Raw genomic sequence first — 21,502 nt, forward strand, 5'->3', positions numbered from 1 at the left:
AGATGGACAAGATTGTTAAGGGCTTGGACACACTAGAGGCAGGAAACATGTTCCCGATGTTGGGGGAGTCCAGAACCAGGGGCCATAGTTTAAGAATAAGGAGTAAGCCATTTAGAACGGAGACGAGGAAACACTTTTTTTCACAGAGAGTGGTGAGTCTGTGGAATCCTCTGCCTCGGAGGGCGGTGGAGGCAGTTTCTCTGGATGCTTTCAAGAGAGAGCTAGATAGGGCTCTTAAAAATAGTGGAGTCAGGGGATATGGGGAGAAGGCAGGAACGGGGTACTGATTGGGGATGATCAGCCATGATCACATAGAATGGCGGTGCTGGATCGAAGGGCCAAATGGCCTACTCCTGCACCTATTGTCTATTGTCTATGACATTTCGGGTCAAGACCCTTCTTCAGACTGATCAAATACGAGCTTTTAATTTCTTATGCGAGAGGGATTCAGTCTCAGTTTTACAAACACCCTGCTGATAGCAATAAACAGAACAAGCTACATCTGCTGATTAATCCACACTGATCAATGAATTCCACTGGGATACTACATCCTAACATTAGCAAGTGGATTCTGATGTTTCTTAAAACAGTTCAAACACCGACCATCATTGAAAAGCAATCTTCTGTGTTCATTAACGAGGAGCTAGAGGCATTGATCTTCATGTTTCTGAGATCTACGAGTCATTTCACTTACATCTCGCTACAGTGGCATGGCACCAACCACTCATTATCACCCCTGCAATATAGTATTCTGACACACACACTTTTGGCAAGACCTTTGTGCACAAAGTCAGACATTTACTTTCAAAATTTCCAGTTCATCAACCATCAGGCATACATTCTGAGGCAGATTATAACAGTTCCAAAATCAGGATTGATGCACAAAGGTTATGTATTGAGGTGATGTTGCACAGTGGCATCATGAGGACAATGCTTCTGGCTTTCAGATAGACACAAAATGCTGGAGTAACTCAGCGGGATAGGCAGCATCTCTGGAAAGAAGGAATGAGTGACTTTTCGGGTCGAGACCCTTCTTCAGACTGCCCAGGTGAAATGTAGGTACTGCTGATGCTGTCAATAGACTCTCCATCCCAACCTGATTTTGCTTTCATGCCCAGTGGCACTCACCTCAAGTAGCTGCGTCTCCACTTCATCATGAACCAGATCAATGCCCATCCGCTTTTCACGGTGGTACAAACACTCTTGAACCATCTGAAACAAGTCACAAAGAAGACGCTTGTGTTATTCATATTAAACACCTGGAATATTTTATAGATTTATTTTACGCTCATTTAAATTATAGGTTTGGAGAGAAGAGGTTAAAAATCAGGTGGAATGGGTAAGCACACAGTAAGCATATCATTAGTTTCAGCCCTTTTCATTTTAGGTGCCCTTTTGTCTAGTTTAATGAGGAACAAGTAGGGTGAACAGCACACAGACCTAAATAGAAGTAGAAACAAGGAACTTCAGATGTTGGCTTACCAAGGAAAGACACAAAATGCTGGAGTAACTCAGCGGGTCAGGCAGCATCCCTGGAGAACATGGATAAGTGATGTTTTGGGTCAGGATCCTTCTTCAAACTGATCACGGGGATGCAACTTCTTTTTTCCTGCCCTACCCAAACACCAGCCCCAGCCCCCACCGACCCCCCCCCTCCCCCACCCACAAGCAAGCAGAGGAAATTAACTTGGCATCATGTTCGGCATAGACATTGTGGACCAAAGGTCTGTTCCCGTGCTGTACTGTTCCATATTTTATGTTTACCCGAGATTTGAACATGAAACCTAATGGCATTTCAGTGCCAAAGGAAGGGAGAGTTACATTGTCAGCTTTCAGAGGAGAAATTAAACAAGGCCCCCAATGCAAACTGTTCAAAGTAGTAAACAGTGTTGGTAGAACAACAGAAAATTTAAGTGATGTTCCAGGGAAACTAAAGAATTGAACCTTGAACTGTGATGTTGAGTCTCAGGCAAGTAAGTTACAGTTCTAGAATTATCAGCATTTTCAAGGAATACCCATGCCAGATAAAATTAAAACGTCAGATATAGGTAACTTTATTGCTAACATAATTTAGAAAAAAAACATGAGTGATGAGCATTGGGGGGAGGTGGGGGGGCTAAAGTAGAGTCATTATGAGGATTAAGAAATCCACCCAAGTTGATTCCCAGCAGGTCTTCACAGCTGGTCTGGCATGGATTATGAAAATGCTGCCCAAGCATACATGATGAACACTCGGATGCCTCAGCACACAAGCACATTTGATCCAAACAATCAAAATTGGTAACTCTGTAGAGAATTACCGAAATTGGATTGCACAGCCCACTAAAGCATCGCATGGTTAGAGGATTGTAGATCACTTATCTCTCAACACAACTCCCCACCTTTTCGGCAAATGTTTTACCAATTGAATTTCACTTTGGATGAAAGCCAATTAACCAAATCTGTTTCCTTACATTGTTTAATTATAAGTCCTCCCTCAAGTGGAATTTACTTGGTTAAAACAAAACGTTGAATCTTCTCTTGAGGAAATCAAAATACAAAGAATAGCTGTTGAAAAAATGAAAAACATGTATAGTTTTATAAACCACGTCTTCACCAACATGGGCAAAATACATTACCCCTTCAAAATAAAATCACGTCTGCCTCACTAAGATTAATGCATCTGTAGTTTTCTTATAAATGATCCCCGACCTTAAGAAATTCCTATGAACTTACATCCAATATCTCTAATTGCATAGTGTATTCATTGTACAAGAAGATAGCTCCTAGGAACTTGCATTACAAAGAGAAGGATACATCTGCAGCAGAGATAGGATACTCCAACATTTGTCTGTCATTATTGATATTTCTGTGAAACTCCCCACTTGTGGCTTTAGTTAATTCTGATGATAAACAGTTCTTAACTATCTGATGCAAGATCAATGCAATGTCAACTTCATTTAGTAGTATTCATCTTCTGAGTATTATTCACTAACTTGGGACTTGCTCATATAAAATTGGACTGATACTTTAGGAAAGCACTGAGGGAGTGTTACTCTAAAGCAGGTGATGTTTCGCAAATGAGATGCCAAATCAAATCTGCCCACTCGGATAAATTGGAAAGACACTGAAAAATAACCAATGCATTCCTAATATTGGATTTCAATGATACTTTATTGTCACTTGTACTTAGGTACAGTGAAATTCATTGATATTGCATACAGTACACAAAGTACGCAAAGAGTGGCCACTTATCTGGCGCCATCAAAGTTACAAAAGTACTAATGAGAGTACAGATGGTCCTTCTTTGTTCTTGCCACCCCGCCCCCCCCCCCCCCCCCCCCCCCCCCCCCCACTCTATTTTACATTGTGAATGATGCACTTTGACCAACGCTCCCATTTTCTCCCAGACAGTCTGTGCTGGTTAATACAGGGTAGGATGCACCATCCGCACCAGGCATGAAGAGAGAACCTTTCATTCAAAGCAGCAATCACTGACATAACCCATAGGGGTGTCTCACATTCTTTTTTAATCTACTTTCTACCAAACTCACAGGCATGGGTCCCCTTTTAGAAGGAAAAAACATTAAAACAGGTTACAAGATTAAATATTAGGAAACAAATTAAAAAAGAGAGAATTTAGATATTGAAGTCAAAGAGTACAGATAAATGTTTTGCTTCATTTGTCTACATCAGAAATAAAAGCGCTCTTAGCAATAAAACGTTTGTTACTGTTCATTTGATGCATTTCAGAAACTGAGAGCCAATTTTTTTTTTTAATGAAATTAGCGTAGGCAAACTCATTACCCTGGAACACCATTCTTTGGCTTAATTAGTATGTTAATAATTAGTACCAATACTTGGCCCAGCTCAGCAGCTATTTACCTCCCTTGCAAATTGTTGGGAGTAAAATTATTTTTTTTCTCACTTCATTTATTTGCTATTTATTTTTCTTGGAGCCATACATCTTTTCTGTGAATACTTACCAATTATTTTCTTTATATGAACTGAATGTGCAGCTATATTATCCTCACATCTCCATTATTCAAACCTAATCCACTACTTTTCTTTGGCCCAGCATCAAAAGAACTAATTTTCCCTGATGAAGTTTGAATCATGTCAGTCATTAGCCTTGCACCATCGAGCCTTTATCAATGATTCTTTCCCCCCCTTCACCCCACCACAGAGCTTCACTTACTGGCGTAGAGGGACTACATTCGATGAGGCTCCTTGGCAGACATGGACAAGTTGGGCCAGTTTTCCATGTTGTATGACTCTACTTAAAATCCATTTTCTCCACCCCACATGATAATTGTTGATGCACCTTGAGATGGCTGGGCCTTGCACAATGACCTGAGGAACACCTATAATTATGCCCTGTGGCTAAGATTATTAAAAAATATATTTTTGTTTTGGAAACCAGGGGGCATTGGCAAGGCCTGCATTTATTGACCATCATCTATCGCCACTCAAGGTGGTAATGGTGACAATGGAGTGGTTTCCTCGGCCATTTTGAAGAGCTTTTGGGATTCCAACATGGGGGGGTTAGAGTGACGCTGGCCAGAGCAGGAAGGAAGGGCAGAAAACCAGATGGTTTCTTTTAAAATAAAAATCTGTTAGTTATTGTAATCAACTGTAAAAACGGTTGTTGCTGTTTATCCAAATTCCAAGATTACTAATTGAATTTGTATTCCACAGCTGTAATGGAGTGATTTGAATTTCGGTCTTTGAAATGTTTGTTTAGGCCCCTGGTTTACTAATCTGCAAACATATGTCGTGCTTACCACAACTCTGTGATGGGATGACTCCAACTCCCTTTCGAGGTAAAATAAAAACACAATGTCCATATAGGCAATGTTAATTCATAGTCTTCATCCATTTTCTCTCCCTCTCCCTCTCCCTTCATTGAAGAATTCAGACACTTTCTCCATTTTGGCTGTAATTTCTTAGACGTTCAGATTGAGTTTAGTATATTGTCAGAAACACCAGGGTGCAATGAAATTCATTGCTCGCATAAAGTTCAGAGTACACAATATACATGATAATGATAGACACAACAATAAATACAACGACAAAACAGCAGAATGGTGTAAAGATTGAAATGCAATCTGATGCAGTAAAAAAACATCACTAAAGTGCAATACTGGAATAACTGAATGAGGGAGAGTTAAGAGTAAATGTGTGGCAGCACCTCTATGAATGGGATGAGAAAGGAGCGATTGATTCAAGAGTCTAATAGCAGTGGGGAAGAGGCTGTTCTTAAGTCTCAATGTCCAGCATTTTTAAGCTCCTTACCTCCTTCCAGAAGCTAGAAGAGAGAAAAGGGTGGCAACTAAAACTTCCTGCCTTCCAACTCATCATGAAGATGGACTGGGTGGGAGGAAGCGATAAGCCTGTGATAAACTGGACTCTGCGTTCACCACTCAAGCAGTTAAGAGCAGAGCAGTTGCCATGGCAGGCTGAGATGCAACCCTGTCGGAATATTTTCCATAGAGCATCTATAGAAGTCGGAGAAAGTCCTCCTGGACATGTTGAAACTCCTTAAACACCTTAGAGAACAAATGCAACGGTGCACCTTTTTTGATCACTACATCAAGGGAAGGAACTTGAACTTGAAGCTGTCTCTACATTAGCATCATTGATTAGAACAAGGTTTTGTTCACCAGCACCTTCTCCCACCTCCCTGCTTCCTTTGGTCGACAGCCATCTCGTTCCTCTTGCTGACCTACAGACAGCATGACACAAGGTCCCCAATCTCTTTCATGTGGCTCCAATGCCTTATTGTTGTAGATCCTGCTGACAGCAGTGGTATCATCGGCTCACTAGAAGATCAAGCTGGTCGAGTAAACAATCATGGGATACAGGGAGTAGAAAAAGGGACAGAGCACACAACCTTCAGGAGCACCTGTTGAGGATCAGGATGGAGGGAATCTTTTAACCAATTCTATCCGACATAGATCTGGCAGCCAGGAAGTCCAGAAGCCAGTTACCAATGGAGGTGCCAGGGCTAGGGTCCAGGAGTTTAGAGTTAAGCTTATTTGGTATTATAATGTTGAAGGCTAAGCTGTAATCAATGAATGAACCTGACATAGGTGTTCTTATTGTCCAAGTGATTTAGAGCTAAATATATTGCAAGGGAGATGGCATCCCCTTGCGACCAAATGTTCCTTTACACACATTGCAGGGGGTCTAAATTGTCTGGAAGTCTGGTACAGAGGTGAGCCATTGCCAATCTTGCAAAGATCTTCATTAGAGTTAATGTTTCACCTATAGGCAGCTATCATTGAGATGGGTCACCTTATTTTTCTTGGGGACTGGGAAGATGGAGATCTTCCCTTAAGATGGAGATACCCCTTTAAGACAAATGGGGCAGTAGACTGCTGATGTGAGAGGTTGGTGAAGACTGTGGCCAATTGATTGGCGCACCATTTCAGAACCCAATCAGGAACTCCATCCAGTCTGACTGCTTTTTGTGACTGTACCCTCATGAAAGCAGATCTGACCTGCCAGCGAGGTGTATGGGACTGAACCAGCAGAGGAAGGGGTGACATGCCTTGGTGGAACTTTGTTTGCCTATTCAAAATGAACGTAAAAGGTATTGCGTTTCTCCATTAGAGATCCATCATTGCCAGTGGTCGCCCCCAATTTTGGTTTGTAGACCAGGATGACATTCAGGCCCTACAATAGTCACCTGACATATGTTTGATTGAATTGAGCCCCTAGCTAGTTCTGGACTTTTCTCGGCTTTCCTGATAGCCTTTACGGAGATTATATTGATCTTCTTGAACAGTACCGGGTCGTCCTCTAAAGACGCAGATCTGGACTTTAGCAGAGAAGGATCCAAGATTCCTGGTGCTCGCATTGTTTTACCAGTGCAATCTACTTTCACCCCAGATTAGGATCACCAGATATTTTTCCTTCAATTATATTCCCCAACCAGCTTGTACCAACAGGAATAATCTCTCTGAACACATGTGGAACCCTCAAATTCTCTGGTTTGATTTCTTTATCTAAATAAATTTGAAACCTCAGTTGCCACCTTTCATCAGCAGTCTAGATGTATCCCACTCAGACTTGGACACTTTCCTAGAGTACTGCCAAGCATTCAAGGACCCCTTCTTTTTCCTGTCCAATTATACCAGCATCTCTACTACAATATTGGAACTATGTGCACTATCTTTGCAAAGATAGATTTAGTATCAAGTATTCATTTAATCTCAGCTATCCAACGGCCACCAAAATACATTTTTTCTTCTTTTGTTCCAGATCAGCCTCTTCTTTCTTTTGGCAATCTGTTATGTTTATAAAGAAATTTGACAATCTCTTGGCTTACAAGTTCTTATAGCTGCCCAAAGCGTATGCGAGAGAAGCCCTTGCATCCCCCTGGAACAGCCAGCACCTTACTGTAGTGTGGAACATCAGGACTCCCACCTAGGCATTACTTGGAATCCATCATTCACAAACCTCCACACAGCTGCTTGCCAGTAGAGACCAGTGCTGTCTGATGCAGCATTACAATCACCACATTTACACAGGGGAATCTGCTAATTGAACACACGGCAGGCTAACCACGCGTAGGTTCAGCGATTCCAATCATTTCAACGGAGAAGAATAGGGGAGGTACAATTTTTTTAGATAATTACATTCTTTTGTTAATAATTAATGGTATTTTTAATTTTGAATAGTTTTCTTGTGGTTATGTGGCTGTCAGAGACGTTGCCACTCACAACCCTTCACCGCCAGCAATTTAATCGGTTGTCAAAGCATTTTGGTGGGACTGGCGAAAGGAACACTTGGTACTGTGCATGATCGTGCCAATTGGGCCAAACCAGAGTCCTTGGAGAAAATTAGTGTCAGTGGACCCCTCTGAGAGTGAGAATGGGTTTAGTAGGAATGTAACCAGCGGCTTTACGCAGTGAACAACTTAGGTTTCACGCTATGTTTTGCTTTTCTCAGTGTTCTGTTCTCTTATCTCACTTCTCAGTTCTTCTGTACACTTTCTGAATTCTGCTTAATCTTCTATCATGTTATGGAACTGACTAATAACATTAGCCGACTAGTGATTTGATCATTGGCTCCATTTCTTGGTAAGCTCCACTTCTGGTTGCCCCCCCCTCTCCCTCCCCGAATCCCCCATTCTTATAAGAACAAGCTTAGTCTGCACCTAAAGTATGGTCTCTTTGAAGCTTTCTGATTGCTCAGTTATTATGTTATGAAGGTCCGGGGCAACCCACTTGACTGGCATACTGTTCATCACCTTAAATATTCACTCCTTTCACCACCAGTGTTCCCTGGCTGTATTATGCAGTGAAGATAAGACACAAAATGCTGGAGTAACTCAGCGGGACAGGCAGCATGTCTGGATAGAAGGAATGGGTGACGTTTCGGGTCTGAAGACGGTCTTGACTCGAAACATCACCAATTCACACATTTTTCTAAAATTCTGATGGGTTCAGATCCTTCCATCAGACAATAATAAATACTGATTAAAGTCTGTAAGTAATATGCATAGACATACATAACTTAAAAAAGTGAACGTGAAAAAAGTTCACATATTTTTCTTTTACAACAGAAATATTCCCGCTGAGAGAATCAAATTAATTAGAACAGTCAAAACAAAAATCAAAGATAGATATAAAATGCTGGAGTAACGCAGTAGGCTCGGCAGCATCTGTGGAGAAAATGGATAGGTGGCATATCTTGGGTTGGGGCCCTTATTCAGACTGGTTGCAAAAATCAAGTTAGCCAAAGAGTAATGACCAGCTTAGTAACCAAGAGAAGGTGATAATGTGACCATTCAAACTGCATCAAAACAAAATCCAAGCATTTTAAATCAATATCTGAAAGCTGTAAATTTACCAAAGCAGCCCTTTTAAGATTTGATACGTGGTTTCAGAAAACTAGTCTTATAGCTATCCTACACAATCTATATTAATAGTTAATAATTTCAGATTTTAAACTGCCAATAATAAGCATGTGCTGATTGAAATTAGTATTAAATAATATTGATACTGAGGAATTAATAATTATGATGTTATTTTGTCCATGTTTCTCTACCGTAAGTATAGCCATTTCACTGACCTGGAGATGTGCATCTGTCTCTTCCAGTGCTTTCTCCACTCTTCTCTTCACTTGACCCAGAGCATGGATCTCCATGATCATTTGGTCAAGCTCATGATCCAGCTCCGATTTCCAGAAGCTGATGTCCTCTACCCTCTGCCCAATGTTGGCACTGGTGTCATTCTGTATCTTCCTGGTCAGCTGAGCTTTATCCTGGATGAGCCTCGAGGTGTCCTCCCTGAGCTTCTCGGCATTGTGCCTGGAACAGTCGGATTGCTTGTAGTTGTTGTGGTTGGACTCCACCCATTCGCCTGGAGTGTATCTGCTGAAGAGGGCGATGCGATTAGACGTTCCTGGGGCGCATGGATCCATGGTAGGGCACGGGTCCATCACAGAGCAAGGATTCACTACTGGGCAGTTTATTGGTGGTCTTGGAGTGATTGCCGGGCAAGAATGCATCACGGGGTACGAAGGCACAGGACAGTTGATTATGGGACCCCCGCTCACCGCTGTGCAAGAGGTCATTGGCGGATACGAGGTCATCACTGGATACTGCCTCCCACACAAGTTCTTAGTATAAGGTCCAAGAGTGGTGTTGACACCTGCAACCTTGTAATAGGTACTTGGTCTCCATGGCAAGTTAACACTACTGCACCTGGTTTCCAAATCTGTGGTACAACATCTTCCATACATGGTGGCTACAATGCCTACAAAATAAACGGAATTATTTTAGCTTGCAGCTTTTGATCTCAGTATCAAAATAAGGCCATTAGTAGGCCTTTGTCATTTTAACAAAAAAGCAAAATCAAAACTATTCACGTCAAACTACAAAACGCTCTGCAATATCTATCCAACCCAACTAAAAGGTCAGTGTATCAGATCTTGAGCACATATAATTACAGTAATGACATAATATGGCTATCATAAAACTTTCTTACGACGCATTATGACATACACGACATCATAAAGCTAGTTATTATAAAGTGGTCCATCATGAAGCTCTCGAAATAAGCAAGACATACATTACTGGCATCATCCTTGCAATCAAAACGGTGCCGGTTCTGGTCTAAGGGGCGCCTGGGAGGAATTGCACCCATCGCTGATAGCAGGGTGGGGCGTGTGTTATTTAGGTTAACTAACGAAAATATTGCATGAAAGCATGAGAGGGGTGGGGGTGGGGGCAGGGGGGCATGCATCACGGAGAAACACTTCCGAGTTAGCGGCTGCTTGTAACCCCTGAGCTCACGGGCGTTTTGCTGCATCTTAGTTTAATGCCAGTGCCGTGTGTGAGGGGGGGAGCAGCGCTGGCGCCTGTACTTGTTCTCCGCAGCGTGCATCTCTCTGCTGCTGCTGTGCACTGGATCAGGGCACCAGGCGGTTGCCAGGGACGCCGCAACATCCCGGACCCTTAGCAACGGAGTCAGCTGCCGGTGCAGAGGTTGTGTGCCGGGGAGGAGCAGGGGTGGAGAGAATTCTCCAGCAATCCAAACCAGCCTAAAAACATCGCCTACTCGAGTCAGGGGTCCATCTTGCTCCTCCATGTTGACGCCTGCTGTGGTGGTTTGCAGCCTATGAGAGATGACTTGATTCCAATCGGATGATTGATGCAAAGGGGTAAATGCGCGTCATCTATCCTACTTGCAATCAAATATTAAACCTCCCCCTCGCTCCATCCCCTCTCTAATCCCGAGCAGTTTGCAACGGTACATTACAACTGCTGGACACAACATTGCTAAGTATTCACACTGCACAGCAAGGTTCTTGTATTTAATGGGATTTCTGTCCGCTTGATGTGCATAGGAAATAAAACACAAAAATCACTGCATTTTCTGCCTGATGCGTTTCTCTGCTGATCTCCTGTTCCCGTTTCCAGTTTAGTCTTAACTGTCAAAACAAGGAACTACAGATGCTGGTATACATTTAAAAAATACACAATGTGCTGGAGTAAGCCAGCGGATCAGGCAGCATCCCCGGAGAACATAAATAGGTGGGGTTTTGTGTCCGGCCCCTACTTCTAAACGGCCCCGCCTTCTCCCACCCCTCTCAAAGTACAATTCAGAGTTCAATTAAGAGCCGACCCTATCCCAGACACCTTTGTGTCGTGCAAGTGCTCTATTCACTAAAAAGGAAAGAAGCTACAATCTATTTAGCCGCCTCTATTTACCCGGGCCGGAGGGGAGGGGAAGGGAAGGGGGCTGAAGGCTATATAAGAAAGGTTGCGGATCAATTCATATTCCATTTGAACAAGAATCATCAAAAAGAAACCTGCGCTAAAATACCAATCCGATGGTACAGCTGAAATAATAAGAGAGTAGTGGTCAGTATATTTCTTGATACAGCTGTCTAGTTACAATTTGGAAATAAATTGAACAGTCAATCTGCGAATTGACTGGATATGAGCGTGGCCAGTTCTCAACAATCTCACCAAATATCTTGCGGTAATCAAACACCCCACCTCCACGCACAATAATCTTATCGCAGTACATGGTCTTTCTCACACTAAAATAACGACTGTGACAACTTTTACTCCTAAAGGGGTAAAACACAATCTATAGTGTGTGGCTGACCTTAGCCATTCCCACTCTGTTGCCTTTTCCCTGATACCTTTCTAATATTCAACTAATAGAGTCAGCACACAGCAGTTAACATTTCTTAAGCACATTAATCACAACAGTGCATATTTTAGAGACAAAGGTTAATTGAGTTAGCATCAAAGAAAGCTTGTGGAGGATGGATTCGTTTGACCAACAAGGGTGTCATTTAAACTCTTAGATTATGGCAGAATGTTTTCATGGATTGATCCTGATCAAAGCCTTGTAAGTGGCATGTTGGGTTATTACCAAAAATGTATTTCGCAAAGTGTGTCCAATTTGGTTACACACTTTATCTTCAAAGATTTGACAGAATCATCGTCTGTGAGGAGGTCACATGCTGCACATTCACTCTGCAGCCAAAACTGAATTAACTCCTTCCACCGTCTGTAGGATATTATTGCATACAGATATTATTGCATACAAAACAATGAAGTACAAATGCCTAAACCAAGTTTTTTGAGATATAGCATAACTTGTGTTGGTTAATGGTATATGGAACAAGCTGCCAGCGGAGATAGTTGAGGCAGGTACTCAAACCGCATTTAAAAGACACTTGGACAGGTACCTAGATAGGATAGGTTTAGAAGGATATGGGGCAAATGTCGTAAAATATCACTATCTTAGATGGACATTATGGTCAATTTGGACTAGTTGGGCCGAAGGGCCTGTTACAGTGCTGAATGCTATGACTATGAATCCAGGTGAACGGCTGGCCTTGTTTGAGGTACATACCATTCTGGACATAACTTTGTTTGGTGTAACTGCAGGGTTTATTTGATGTCCGAACATAGTTAAGTCCGATATATGATAAAATGTCCTTGATGTGAATAGGTGTTAATCGAGTTCACTTTCTAAAACTTAAGGTAGAAATTGCCTTTGCACAAGAAAGGGAAAATAACTTTCATGTTGCTTTCTATATGTGCTAGACTTTTCGTTTTCCAAACCATCAGAAGCTTCTTAGCTTATTTAATGATTAAGTTGTTCATTTTGTTTCCATGAAAGGATTTGGCGGATTGCAGGTACTTATTTGGAGACAGGTTTTCGTGTTTCAATGGCATCCTCAGAATAATCAATATCCAGCTTCTCCAGTCATTGATCTTACAAATAAAACTCTATTTTAAGTTTAATGACGTTCAAATATGCCAACAGACTGCGACTCTTATGCTTATTGGCAACATTGCGGAGATGTTGACCTGCACTCAATACTGAAGAAGATCTAATAGTTCATCATAACTGCCAACTGTCTCATCAATACATAGCCATGATTAGAATAACATATCAATATCGTTCTTTCTTCTATTTGTTTTCAAAGCTGGTTTAATACAGAAAAGGATAAAGTCTGCATTCCTGTTTGGCTTCACTACTATAATGTGGCTTCATTATATCTAGCTCTTACAGTTCCTGTGAAGGCTTTAATAATAATAATAATACATTTTATTTTTCGGCGCCTTTCAGAAATCTCAAGGACACCTTACAGAGATTAACAAGAATAATAAAACATATAATCAGAATAAAATAAATAATAAAGACATCACAGAAACACAAATTAACAACAGAATTCAATCCAAAAACAACAAAAATCAAAAACACAATGTGAAGAGAGAGCAGCGGCAGCTAAAGCGCGCCAGCGTCCACTCTCCCTTCCGACAGCCATCTTGGACACAGACTAACATGTTTACTTACAGACAAAAAAATCATCCCCCCACAATGGATACCACTGTGGGGGAAGGAACAATGTCCAGTCCCCATCCCCAGTTCACCCAACGTCAGGCCTATTGAGGCCACTGCAATTGCTTTGTACTCACTTGGGGGAAAAAAGATAATAACATATTTGCAATGTATTTGCAAACACTATTAGTGGAAATGTAGTAATTAGTCCTTCATAATCATCAAGTGGTGTACTATTGGTTGGAGTATACTGTGTGTCACCAAATTGCAAAGATAACCATGGCAATTCATGTAATGAGCAAGTACTGTCAATCTAAAATATTGCAACTAACATGTGAGGGATGTCAGCTGTGAATGAAGCTTCACATTGATGCTGTGTATCCTCTCTAGTTAATACAATGGTGTAGTGATCTACTGCATTTCTCTGGTTCCCAGATACTGCAAACTGCTGCGTTCAGAAGATATGATATGTAGCTGTTTAGCCTCCATGGTTGACCAGCTTCAGGTGCAAGAGCCACTGAGTGATCTTACATTCCTGGCTCCAAATCCGGTCTTTTTATCCTTTCAAGGGTTTTATTTTATTCATGGTCCCCAGGTCAACTGTCCTTCTGAAAGGATCTTTGACCCTATGATCCTGCTTTGGATCTCTAAGAGCAAGTTCCATTGATAATGGGAACTGCAGAATGGGCGGCAAGATTGGTTCCATCATATATTTCCTACACTAAGAGCAGAGTCGGTAGATATTTGTGAAAGAGATGATGCAGGAGTAATATAATATAGAGATTTTCTGAGTGGAAGAACTCAAAAGTAGATAAAATCTTGCAGAGCTGGGTGAACAATGAACAAAGAGAAACAAATGGTCATTCGAAACAAATGGAATTCTCTTAAAGATTAATGCCACAGGGGGTGGAAAGTGTAGGGAAAATAGAGCATTGGAAATAAAGGTGAGAAAAAGAGCCACAGAGGCCAACACTGGAAACAGCGAAAATAAATAAAGAACAGAATAGAATTCATTTAAAAAAAATCAAAGTATAAAGAAAGAAAATCAGAATATATGGCAAGCACTGGGAAGAGGAAGCACGTAGTAAGCAGTAGTTATTTTTTAGAATATAACTTTGAATGAAAAATTATTTCTGCAAGCAGAACAATGAAAGAACATATACTAAAATAAATAAATAGTTTAATATTTCTACATTTCTTGTTGAACTACTTTTACTTTTACAAGTGTCTATTTGAAACCTAAATCAAAAAAATAAATTCATTAAATATGAAACAAGGAAATCTGGAGAAAAAACTGCTTAAGCACAAGAAAATATACTGACCGGACAAATAATTTAGTGATATTAGTAGTCACTTATCAATGATGGCAGTCTCAGAAGTGGAGATACTTCTTGTTTGCCATTGCTGACTTTGACACTCTATAGTTGCAACATGCTAAGTGCTATGTTACCTAAACACCTGAAGCCGCTCTATGATGTTACTTTGTCATTATGATGTCATACTCAATGGACATATTGTTATTTTGTCTTCACATCCATGGGTTTCTCACTTCTGATATTGTCAGATCAGCTACAAATGATTTGAACAGGTCTGAGAGAGGACATGGTCTACTTTTATTTATTTCTTTCCTCCACAGGATAAACAGAAACACTAAAATAGGAGATAAAAATACTCTGAATATTAGTGTATGTAGATTACATGGTATGGTTATTTTATACTTGAACCAATTTTGTCTGTACTCACATAATTATCAAAAATGATATATTATCAATATCACTATTGATAATTGCTCTTGAGTGTATGATAGAGAAAAACATGACAAGCCACTAGCTCAAAGCATTAATTTATGGATTTAGCAAAAGTGACATTTTTACTCCAAACAGATAAACTAAAAATGGCTCCATCTTATAGAAACATAGAAAATAGGTGCAGGAGTAGGCCATTCGGCCCTTCGAGCCTGCACCGCCATTCAATATGATCATGGCTGATCATCCGACTCAGTATCCCGTACCTGCCTTCCCTCCATACCCTCTGATCCCCTTAGCCACAAGGGCCACATCTAACTCCCTCTTAAATATAGCCAACAAACTGGCCTCAACTACCTTCTGTGGCAGAGAATTCCAGAGATTCACCACGCTCTGTGTGTAAAAATGTTTTTCACATCTCGGTCCTAAACGACTTCCCCCTTATCCTTAAACTGTGACCCCTTGTTCTAGACTTCCCCAACATCAGGAACAATCTTCCTGCATCTAGCCTGTCAAACACCTTAAGAATTTTGTAAGTTTCTATAAGATCCCTCCTCAATCTTCTAAATTCTAGTGAGTACAAGCCGAGTATATTCAGTCTTTCTTCATATGAAAGTCCTGACATCCCAGGAATCAGTCTGGTGAACCTTCCCTGTACTCCCTCTATGGCAAGAATGTCTTTCCTCAGATTAGGAGACCAAAACTGTACGCAATACTCCAGGTGTGGTCTCACCCAAGACCCAGTACAACTGCAGTAGAACCTCCCTGCTCCTATGCTCAAATCCTTTTGTTATGAATGCTAACATACCATTCGCTTTCTTCACTGCCTGCTGCACCTGCATGCCTACTTTCAATGACTGGTGTACCATGACACCCAGGTCTCGTTGCATCTCCCCTTTCCCTAATCGGCCACCGATTATGAGCTGACATTTTAACCATGGAGGCAGTGGAGATGTGACCTCAAGCAAAATGGAACTGATCGGTTGGTTGGTGGATCATGGACATAAATGGCAAGGAAAAATAGAAAGGACAAATGTGCTTTCATCGTGTTCTTCATTGGAAAACATTTTGTTACCAACTAAATATATTTTTTTAATACTGCTATACCAAAATAAAGCAGCTAATTTATACACAAGATTGCACTAAATATTGATAAATGATCAATTACTTTGTTTTTGACGGGATGTTGGTTGAGGGATAAATGTTGTTCAGAAGAACTCCCCTACTATCGAACAAATAATAGTGTGGAATTCTGTGCCCATTTTAATAATAGACTTGATTTAATACATTGTGCCAAAGACCATGATCCGATTCTGCAATGAAAGCTGTAAACTCTCCACTCTCCGCCAGATAATTGACATGAAATATTAACTGGCTTCATTTGCCATAGATGCTGCTGGGCAGACTGAGTTCTTCTAGCAATTGCTTTATTGTTTTCCGTCAGGTTCCACTGTCTGCCAAAATTGCCAGTGACTGTCTCAAAATAGATTGCATTGATAACTCTCTGTTTGATATCTTTATTCTACTACCACTCACTTCCAGTTGTTTGCCTTCAGGCTCACATCCAGTAATAAGTGCAAAGAAACTTGCCAACCATTTGCTGCAAAGAATCAGACCTTCTATTTAACTGTGAGTGCCACATCACCATCTCTGCCACCTCCCCTGTTAAAACAAGCCAAGCCTTTTCCTGTGCCTTCTCTTCGTGGCCCTAAACCCAAACCTTTCTATGCTTTCTTTCCCATCTCTCTTCATGTCATTTCGAAGTTCATCTTATCTGACCACTTATTCTCTAGACTTGCTGGCCTCAGTGTTAGCTGATGAGGTAAATGGATCCTCATCCTCAAGTATTGTTCCCTATTTTTATATCATCTTTAACCAACTTTTTCCCCAGCTGTCGGTGGTGCACTGTGATTGTTGTCCTTTCTTGTTCTCCTGACAGCCTTGGAGATGGTTGTACCACAGCATCCTCCTTCAAACCCTCTACCAAACCACCCCATCCTCTTACGAAGCTTCTCCTCCACAGAGAGATGAAGTAGGGTGCCATTTCTTTGTTCCACTCAGCTATCCAATTAAAGTCAGACAATGGTTTCTATTTTATCCCACAGATCAATAGTTCTGGAAATGTCCAAAGATCAAATCCTGGTCCCTCCATTTTCTAGTTGTCCACTGCTTCTTGCTGACATCATCCACAGACATGTCACCAGGTTCCAATTGCCAGACATCTAGTTGTACCCGAACACCAACTTTGCCCACTTCTCCATGGCCTCTGTGTGGCTAGTCTGCTTGTTTGACAATTGGCTCTGTTTGAGTCATAATTTCCACCAAAATTGAAGTGATCACCCCCATAAATTTCAGGCCCTGCCACAAACCCATTATACTTCCAGCCCCTTTTCCACTCTGTTGGCTGAACAAGGCTGTTCTCAGCCCCAGCATCCTGTTAGACCCTGAACTAAATTTTCAACCTCATTCCCACAGTCCATATACTTCCATTCCCGTTATATCTCTTCCCAATGTTTTCCCGACATGGTCCTTGCTGTTGAACCTTTCCTCCATGTTTTTCTTTCATTTATGCGCGGCACGGTGGTGCAGAGGTAGACTTGCTGCCTTACAGCGCTTGCAGCGCCTGGTCTAATCCTGACCACTGGTGCTGTCTGTACAAGTTTGTACGTTCTACCCGTGACCGCGTGGGCTTTCTTCGAGATCGTTCCTCCCACATTTCAAAGACGTACAGGTTTGTAAATTAATTGGCTTAGTATAAGTGTAAATTGTCCCTATTGTGTTAATGTGCGGGGATCTCTGGTCATTCTGGACTCAGTGGGCTGAAGGGCCGGTTTCCGTGGTGCATCTCTAAATAAAAATCAACTATTCGACGGATCTCTTTCCAGCCTGCCTCTGCTGCACTATTTATAACTGTGCAGCTTACACCCTAAATTAGCAAAACCCTTCCATCCTGCACATTAGCTCAAGATCCACAAATACTACAAATTTAAAATGCTTTAACTCACCTTCCTAAACTGAACCCCTCACCATCCTGTAATGCTTTAGTAATTGCCGAGGGAGATGGAAAATAATCTTGCAGAATTGAGAATTTTGATGTAACCATTTGAAAAAGGCATTAGTGGGCGGGTTACAGCATTGAAAATGAAGATGTTGAAAATGTTAAGGTATTTTGGTGCTGTTCTACAGCATGTGGGTGGACTATATGTCAGCACACTACTCTAAACAGTGATTGATTTGATTTACAAGGTTATGTTAACTATTCTCTATCAGTAGGTACATAGAATCATAGAACATTATTGACAAATAATGGGATGTATAGGAAGGAACTGCAGATGCTGGTTTAAACTGAAGATAGACACAAAAACCTGGAGTAACTCAGCGGGTCAGACAGTATCTTTGGAGAAAAGGAATATGTGACATTTTGGGACACTCTGAGGAAGGGTCTCGACCTGAAACATCACCTATTCCTTTTCTCCAGAGATGTTGTCTGACCCACTGAGTTACTCCAGCTTTTTGTGTCTATCTCCGACAAATGACACCTACCCAGCCCATCATGTCTTGGCTATTTGAAAAACATCTAGCCAACCAAGCCTATGCTTGATCCATAGCTTGTGAATTTCAATTCTTCAAGCATGTGTGTGGGCAAGGGGGGTGTGTGGGGGGGGGGAGGGGTGTGTGGGCGGGGTGTGTGGCATTGTGGGGGGGGGGGGGGGGGCACTATGGGGGTGGGGGGGTGGGGTGGGGGGGGAGGTGGGTGTGTGGGGGTGTGGGTAGGGGGGTGTGGGGAGACGTGTGTGGGAGGGGGGTATGTGTGGGCAGAGGTGTTGTGTCGGGGTATGTGTGGGCAGGGGGGGTTTGGGGGAGAGGGGTGTGTGGGCAGTGTGACGGTGTGAGGGTTGTGTGGGAGGGAGGGATGTGTGTGTGGGGGGGTTGTTTGGGGTGTGGGAGGGGGGTTGGGGTGTGGGAGGGGAGGGATGTGGGAGCCGGTGGGAGGGGAAGGGGTGTGGGGACTCACAGCGGGCGCTGGTCACTGGTCGCTTCGTTGGTCGTTCTCCTCTGCCCGGAATCTCCGGTTTCCGTTTGCAGCGGCATCTCCGACTCCACGCTGGTTGGGCTGGGTGAGCCTCCCGCAGCTGCAAAAAGACGCGGGGGGGGAGAGAGCTCGGGGTGTGTGTGGGGCAGGGGGAGGGTTGTGAGGGGTGTCCGGAAGGGAGGGGTGTGTGGGAGGGAGGGGGTGTGCGTGGGGGTTGGGGTGTGGCGGGGGGGGTGTGTGTGGGCAGGGGGGAGAGAGCTCGGAGAGAAAAGACGGGGGAAGAGCCATGGGGGAGTGTGCTGTATTACGGGGGAGGGGGGCAGGAGCCAGCGAGGGGGACCAGAGAGGAAGGGGTTGGGGGTGCGCTGGTCGCTTCGCTTGTTGCTTCGCTAGTTGCTTCGCTGGTCATTCTCCTCCACACGGCTCATGGACTCATTCAGCACGGCTTGTGGACTCAGCCCCGCCTCCGGGTCTTTATTCTCCTCGCCCGCCCGGTGATTAACAGTAAAGATTAACAGACGGTGCCGGAAGGGGCATAACCTTCATGATGACTGACAGGCGAGAAGACCAATCTGCTGATCTCACAATTTTTTAAACCTTCATAACTTTTGTAATCTTCCTCCGATCGGAACAAAACTTGGTGCGCTTGGAGCAGAGGAGAACGGTGAGTAAGGTGCCGAGTAATTCTAGCGATATAGGGTAGCATTTTTACGCAAATTTTAAAACAATGCAAACCGGAAGAGGACAAGATGAGAGTTTTAGTAATACAAGATATAAGATACAAGATACATTTAATTGTCATTTGGACCCCTTGAGGTCCAAACGAAATGCCGTTTCTGCAGCCATACATTACAGACACATAGACCCAAGACACAACATAATTTACATAAACATCCATCACATTGCTGTGATGGAAGGCCAAATAAACTTATCTCTCCACTGCACTCTCCCCCCCCCCCCGATGTCAGAGTCAAAGTCAAAGCCCCCGGCTGGCGATGGCGATTGTCCCGCGGCCATTAAAGCCACGCCGGGTGGTGCGAAGTCGCACACCGGGTACTTGATGTTAGAGCCCCCGGCATGCGCTCGCAGAGTCCCGCAGCCATTCCAAGCCGCGCGGGGCGGTGATGTAGGCCCCGCTCCAGGAGCTCTTCAACCCCGCAACTCGGGCGGGGGAAGTCGCCGTTGCGAGAGCCCTGAAAAGCGGTCTCCCTCCAGGGACCCGTGGGCTCCCGATGCCGCCGTCCACAGACCTGCCGTTGAAGCCTCCGACTCTCCGGTCGGGCCGCAGCAGCAGCAGCAGCAGCAGCAGCGCTCCTCCACCGCTCCACCCGCTCTGGACTCGGCCAGCCCCGCGACGGCGACGGTGAGTCGTCGGCACCAGAGTCCCCGGTCTCTTCCTGTTGGAGGCCGCTCCTCGTTGCAGCCCCAACGATAACGGAAACCCGACGAGAAAAGGTCGGGTCTCCCGTGCAGGGAGAGATTTAAAAAGTTTCCCCCCCCCCCCCCCCCCCCCCCCCACCCCCCCACACACACCCCACCAAAAATAACAAAAACTACATAAAAACATAGACAGAAAATAATAAAACGCGGACAGACTGCAGAGGCCGCTGCTAACCAGAGTCGCGCTGCCCACCGGATCCATAATAGTATAGATGGATTCAAGTCTTTTTCGAGTCTCCAAATCTTTATGACATCCAATAACATTTTCATTCTCACGAGCAGTATGATGTTTGTAACTGTCCTAAGATCATAAATGATAGGGGCAGAATTAGGCCATTCAGCCCATCAAGTCCATCCTACATCAGTAGTGGATAAATTGTAGATAATTATTTTGAGTGACATCTACCCAATATGTTCTTTGGGAAAATTGAGGACAGTAGTGATGATATTTAATGATATTTAATGATTTTTAATGATTTAAACTTACTTTGTAGGGCACACTGAAATTGTATTAATGAAAATTGAAGCAAGTCCCGACACTTGTAGGGTAAAGAGAAATGGAATAAGGATGGCTTGTTATTCTTAATTTGTTTATATATATATATAACTCACACGTGTGTGTATATTATATATTGTGGTGTGTGGCGGTGCCAAACGGCAGCGGCACGACTGCAGTCCGTCTGTCTTTTTATTATTTTATTTTTGTCCCGTTAGATGTATGTTTTTGGTTCTGATTTTTATATTTATTTAGCTGTGTATATGTGGGGTGGGGGGCAACCGTTTAATCTCTTCCCTGTATGGGGACCCGACTTTTTCCCTGTCGGGTCTCCGGTGTCGTTGGGCCTAACATCGTGGAGCCGGCAGCAGCCTCCAACCGGAACCAACCTGAGGGCTCTAGTCGCGGAGCCTGCGGACTCGCCATTGCGGAGCTGGCCGACTTCGGAACGGGGAGAGCTGTGGTGGCGCGCGGCTGCAACCCGACT

General features: G+C 43.1%; 1 protein-coding gene across 3 annotated transcripts in view; it reads right to left on the minus strand.

Moving 5' to 3' along the window:
- The window catches only part of LOC129707022 (tektin-3-like), a 51,015-nt gene extending 36,089 nt beyond the window's left edge, over positions 1-14,926 (minus strand). The window contains exons 1-3 of one of the 3 annotated variants that reach the window (XM_055651753.1): positions 14,624-14,926; positions 9,061-9,746; positions 1,129-1,212 (exon numbers count right to left, since the gene is read on the minus strand). In XM_055651753.1, coding sequence (XP_055507728.1) covers positions 1,129-1,212; positions 9,061-9,732 — 756 coding nt within the window. In that variant the 5' untranslated portion in view covers positions 9,733-9,746; positions 14,624-14,926. Of the gene's footprint in view, positions 1-1,128; positions 1,213-9,060; positions 9,747-10,061; positions 10,492-10,550; positions 10,662-14,623 lie in introns of those variants that run through there. The other 2 variants (XM_055651750.1, XM_055651751.1) reach the window with 2 other exon arrangements.
- Between the last annotated feature and the right edge of the window lie 6,576 nt (positions 14,927-21,502).

Source organism: Leucoraja erinacea, chromosome 20, assembly GCF_028641065.1.
Source record: "Leucoraja erinacea ecotype New England chromosome 20, Leri_hhj_1, whole genome shotgun sequence".
Lineage (NCBI taxonomy): Eukaryota > Metazoa > Chordata > Chondrichthyes > Rajiformes > Rajidae > Leucoraja > Leucoraja erinaceus.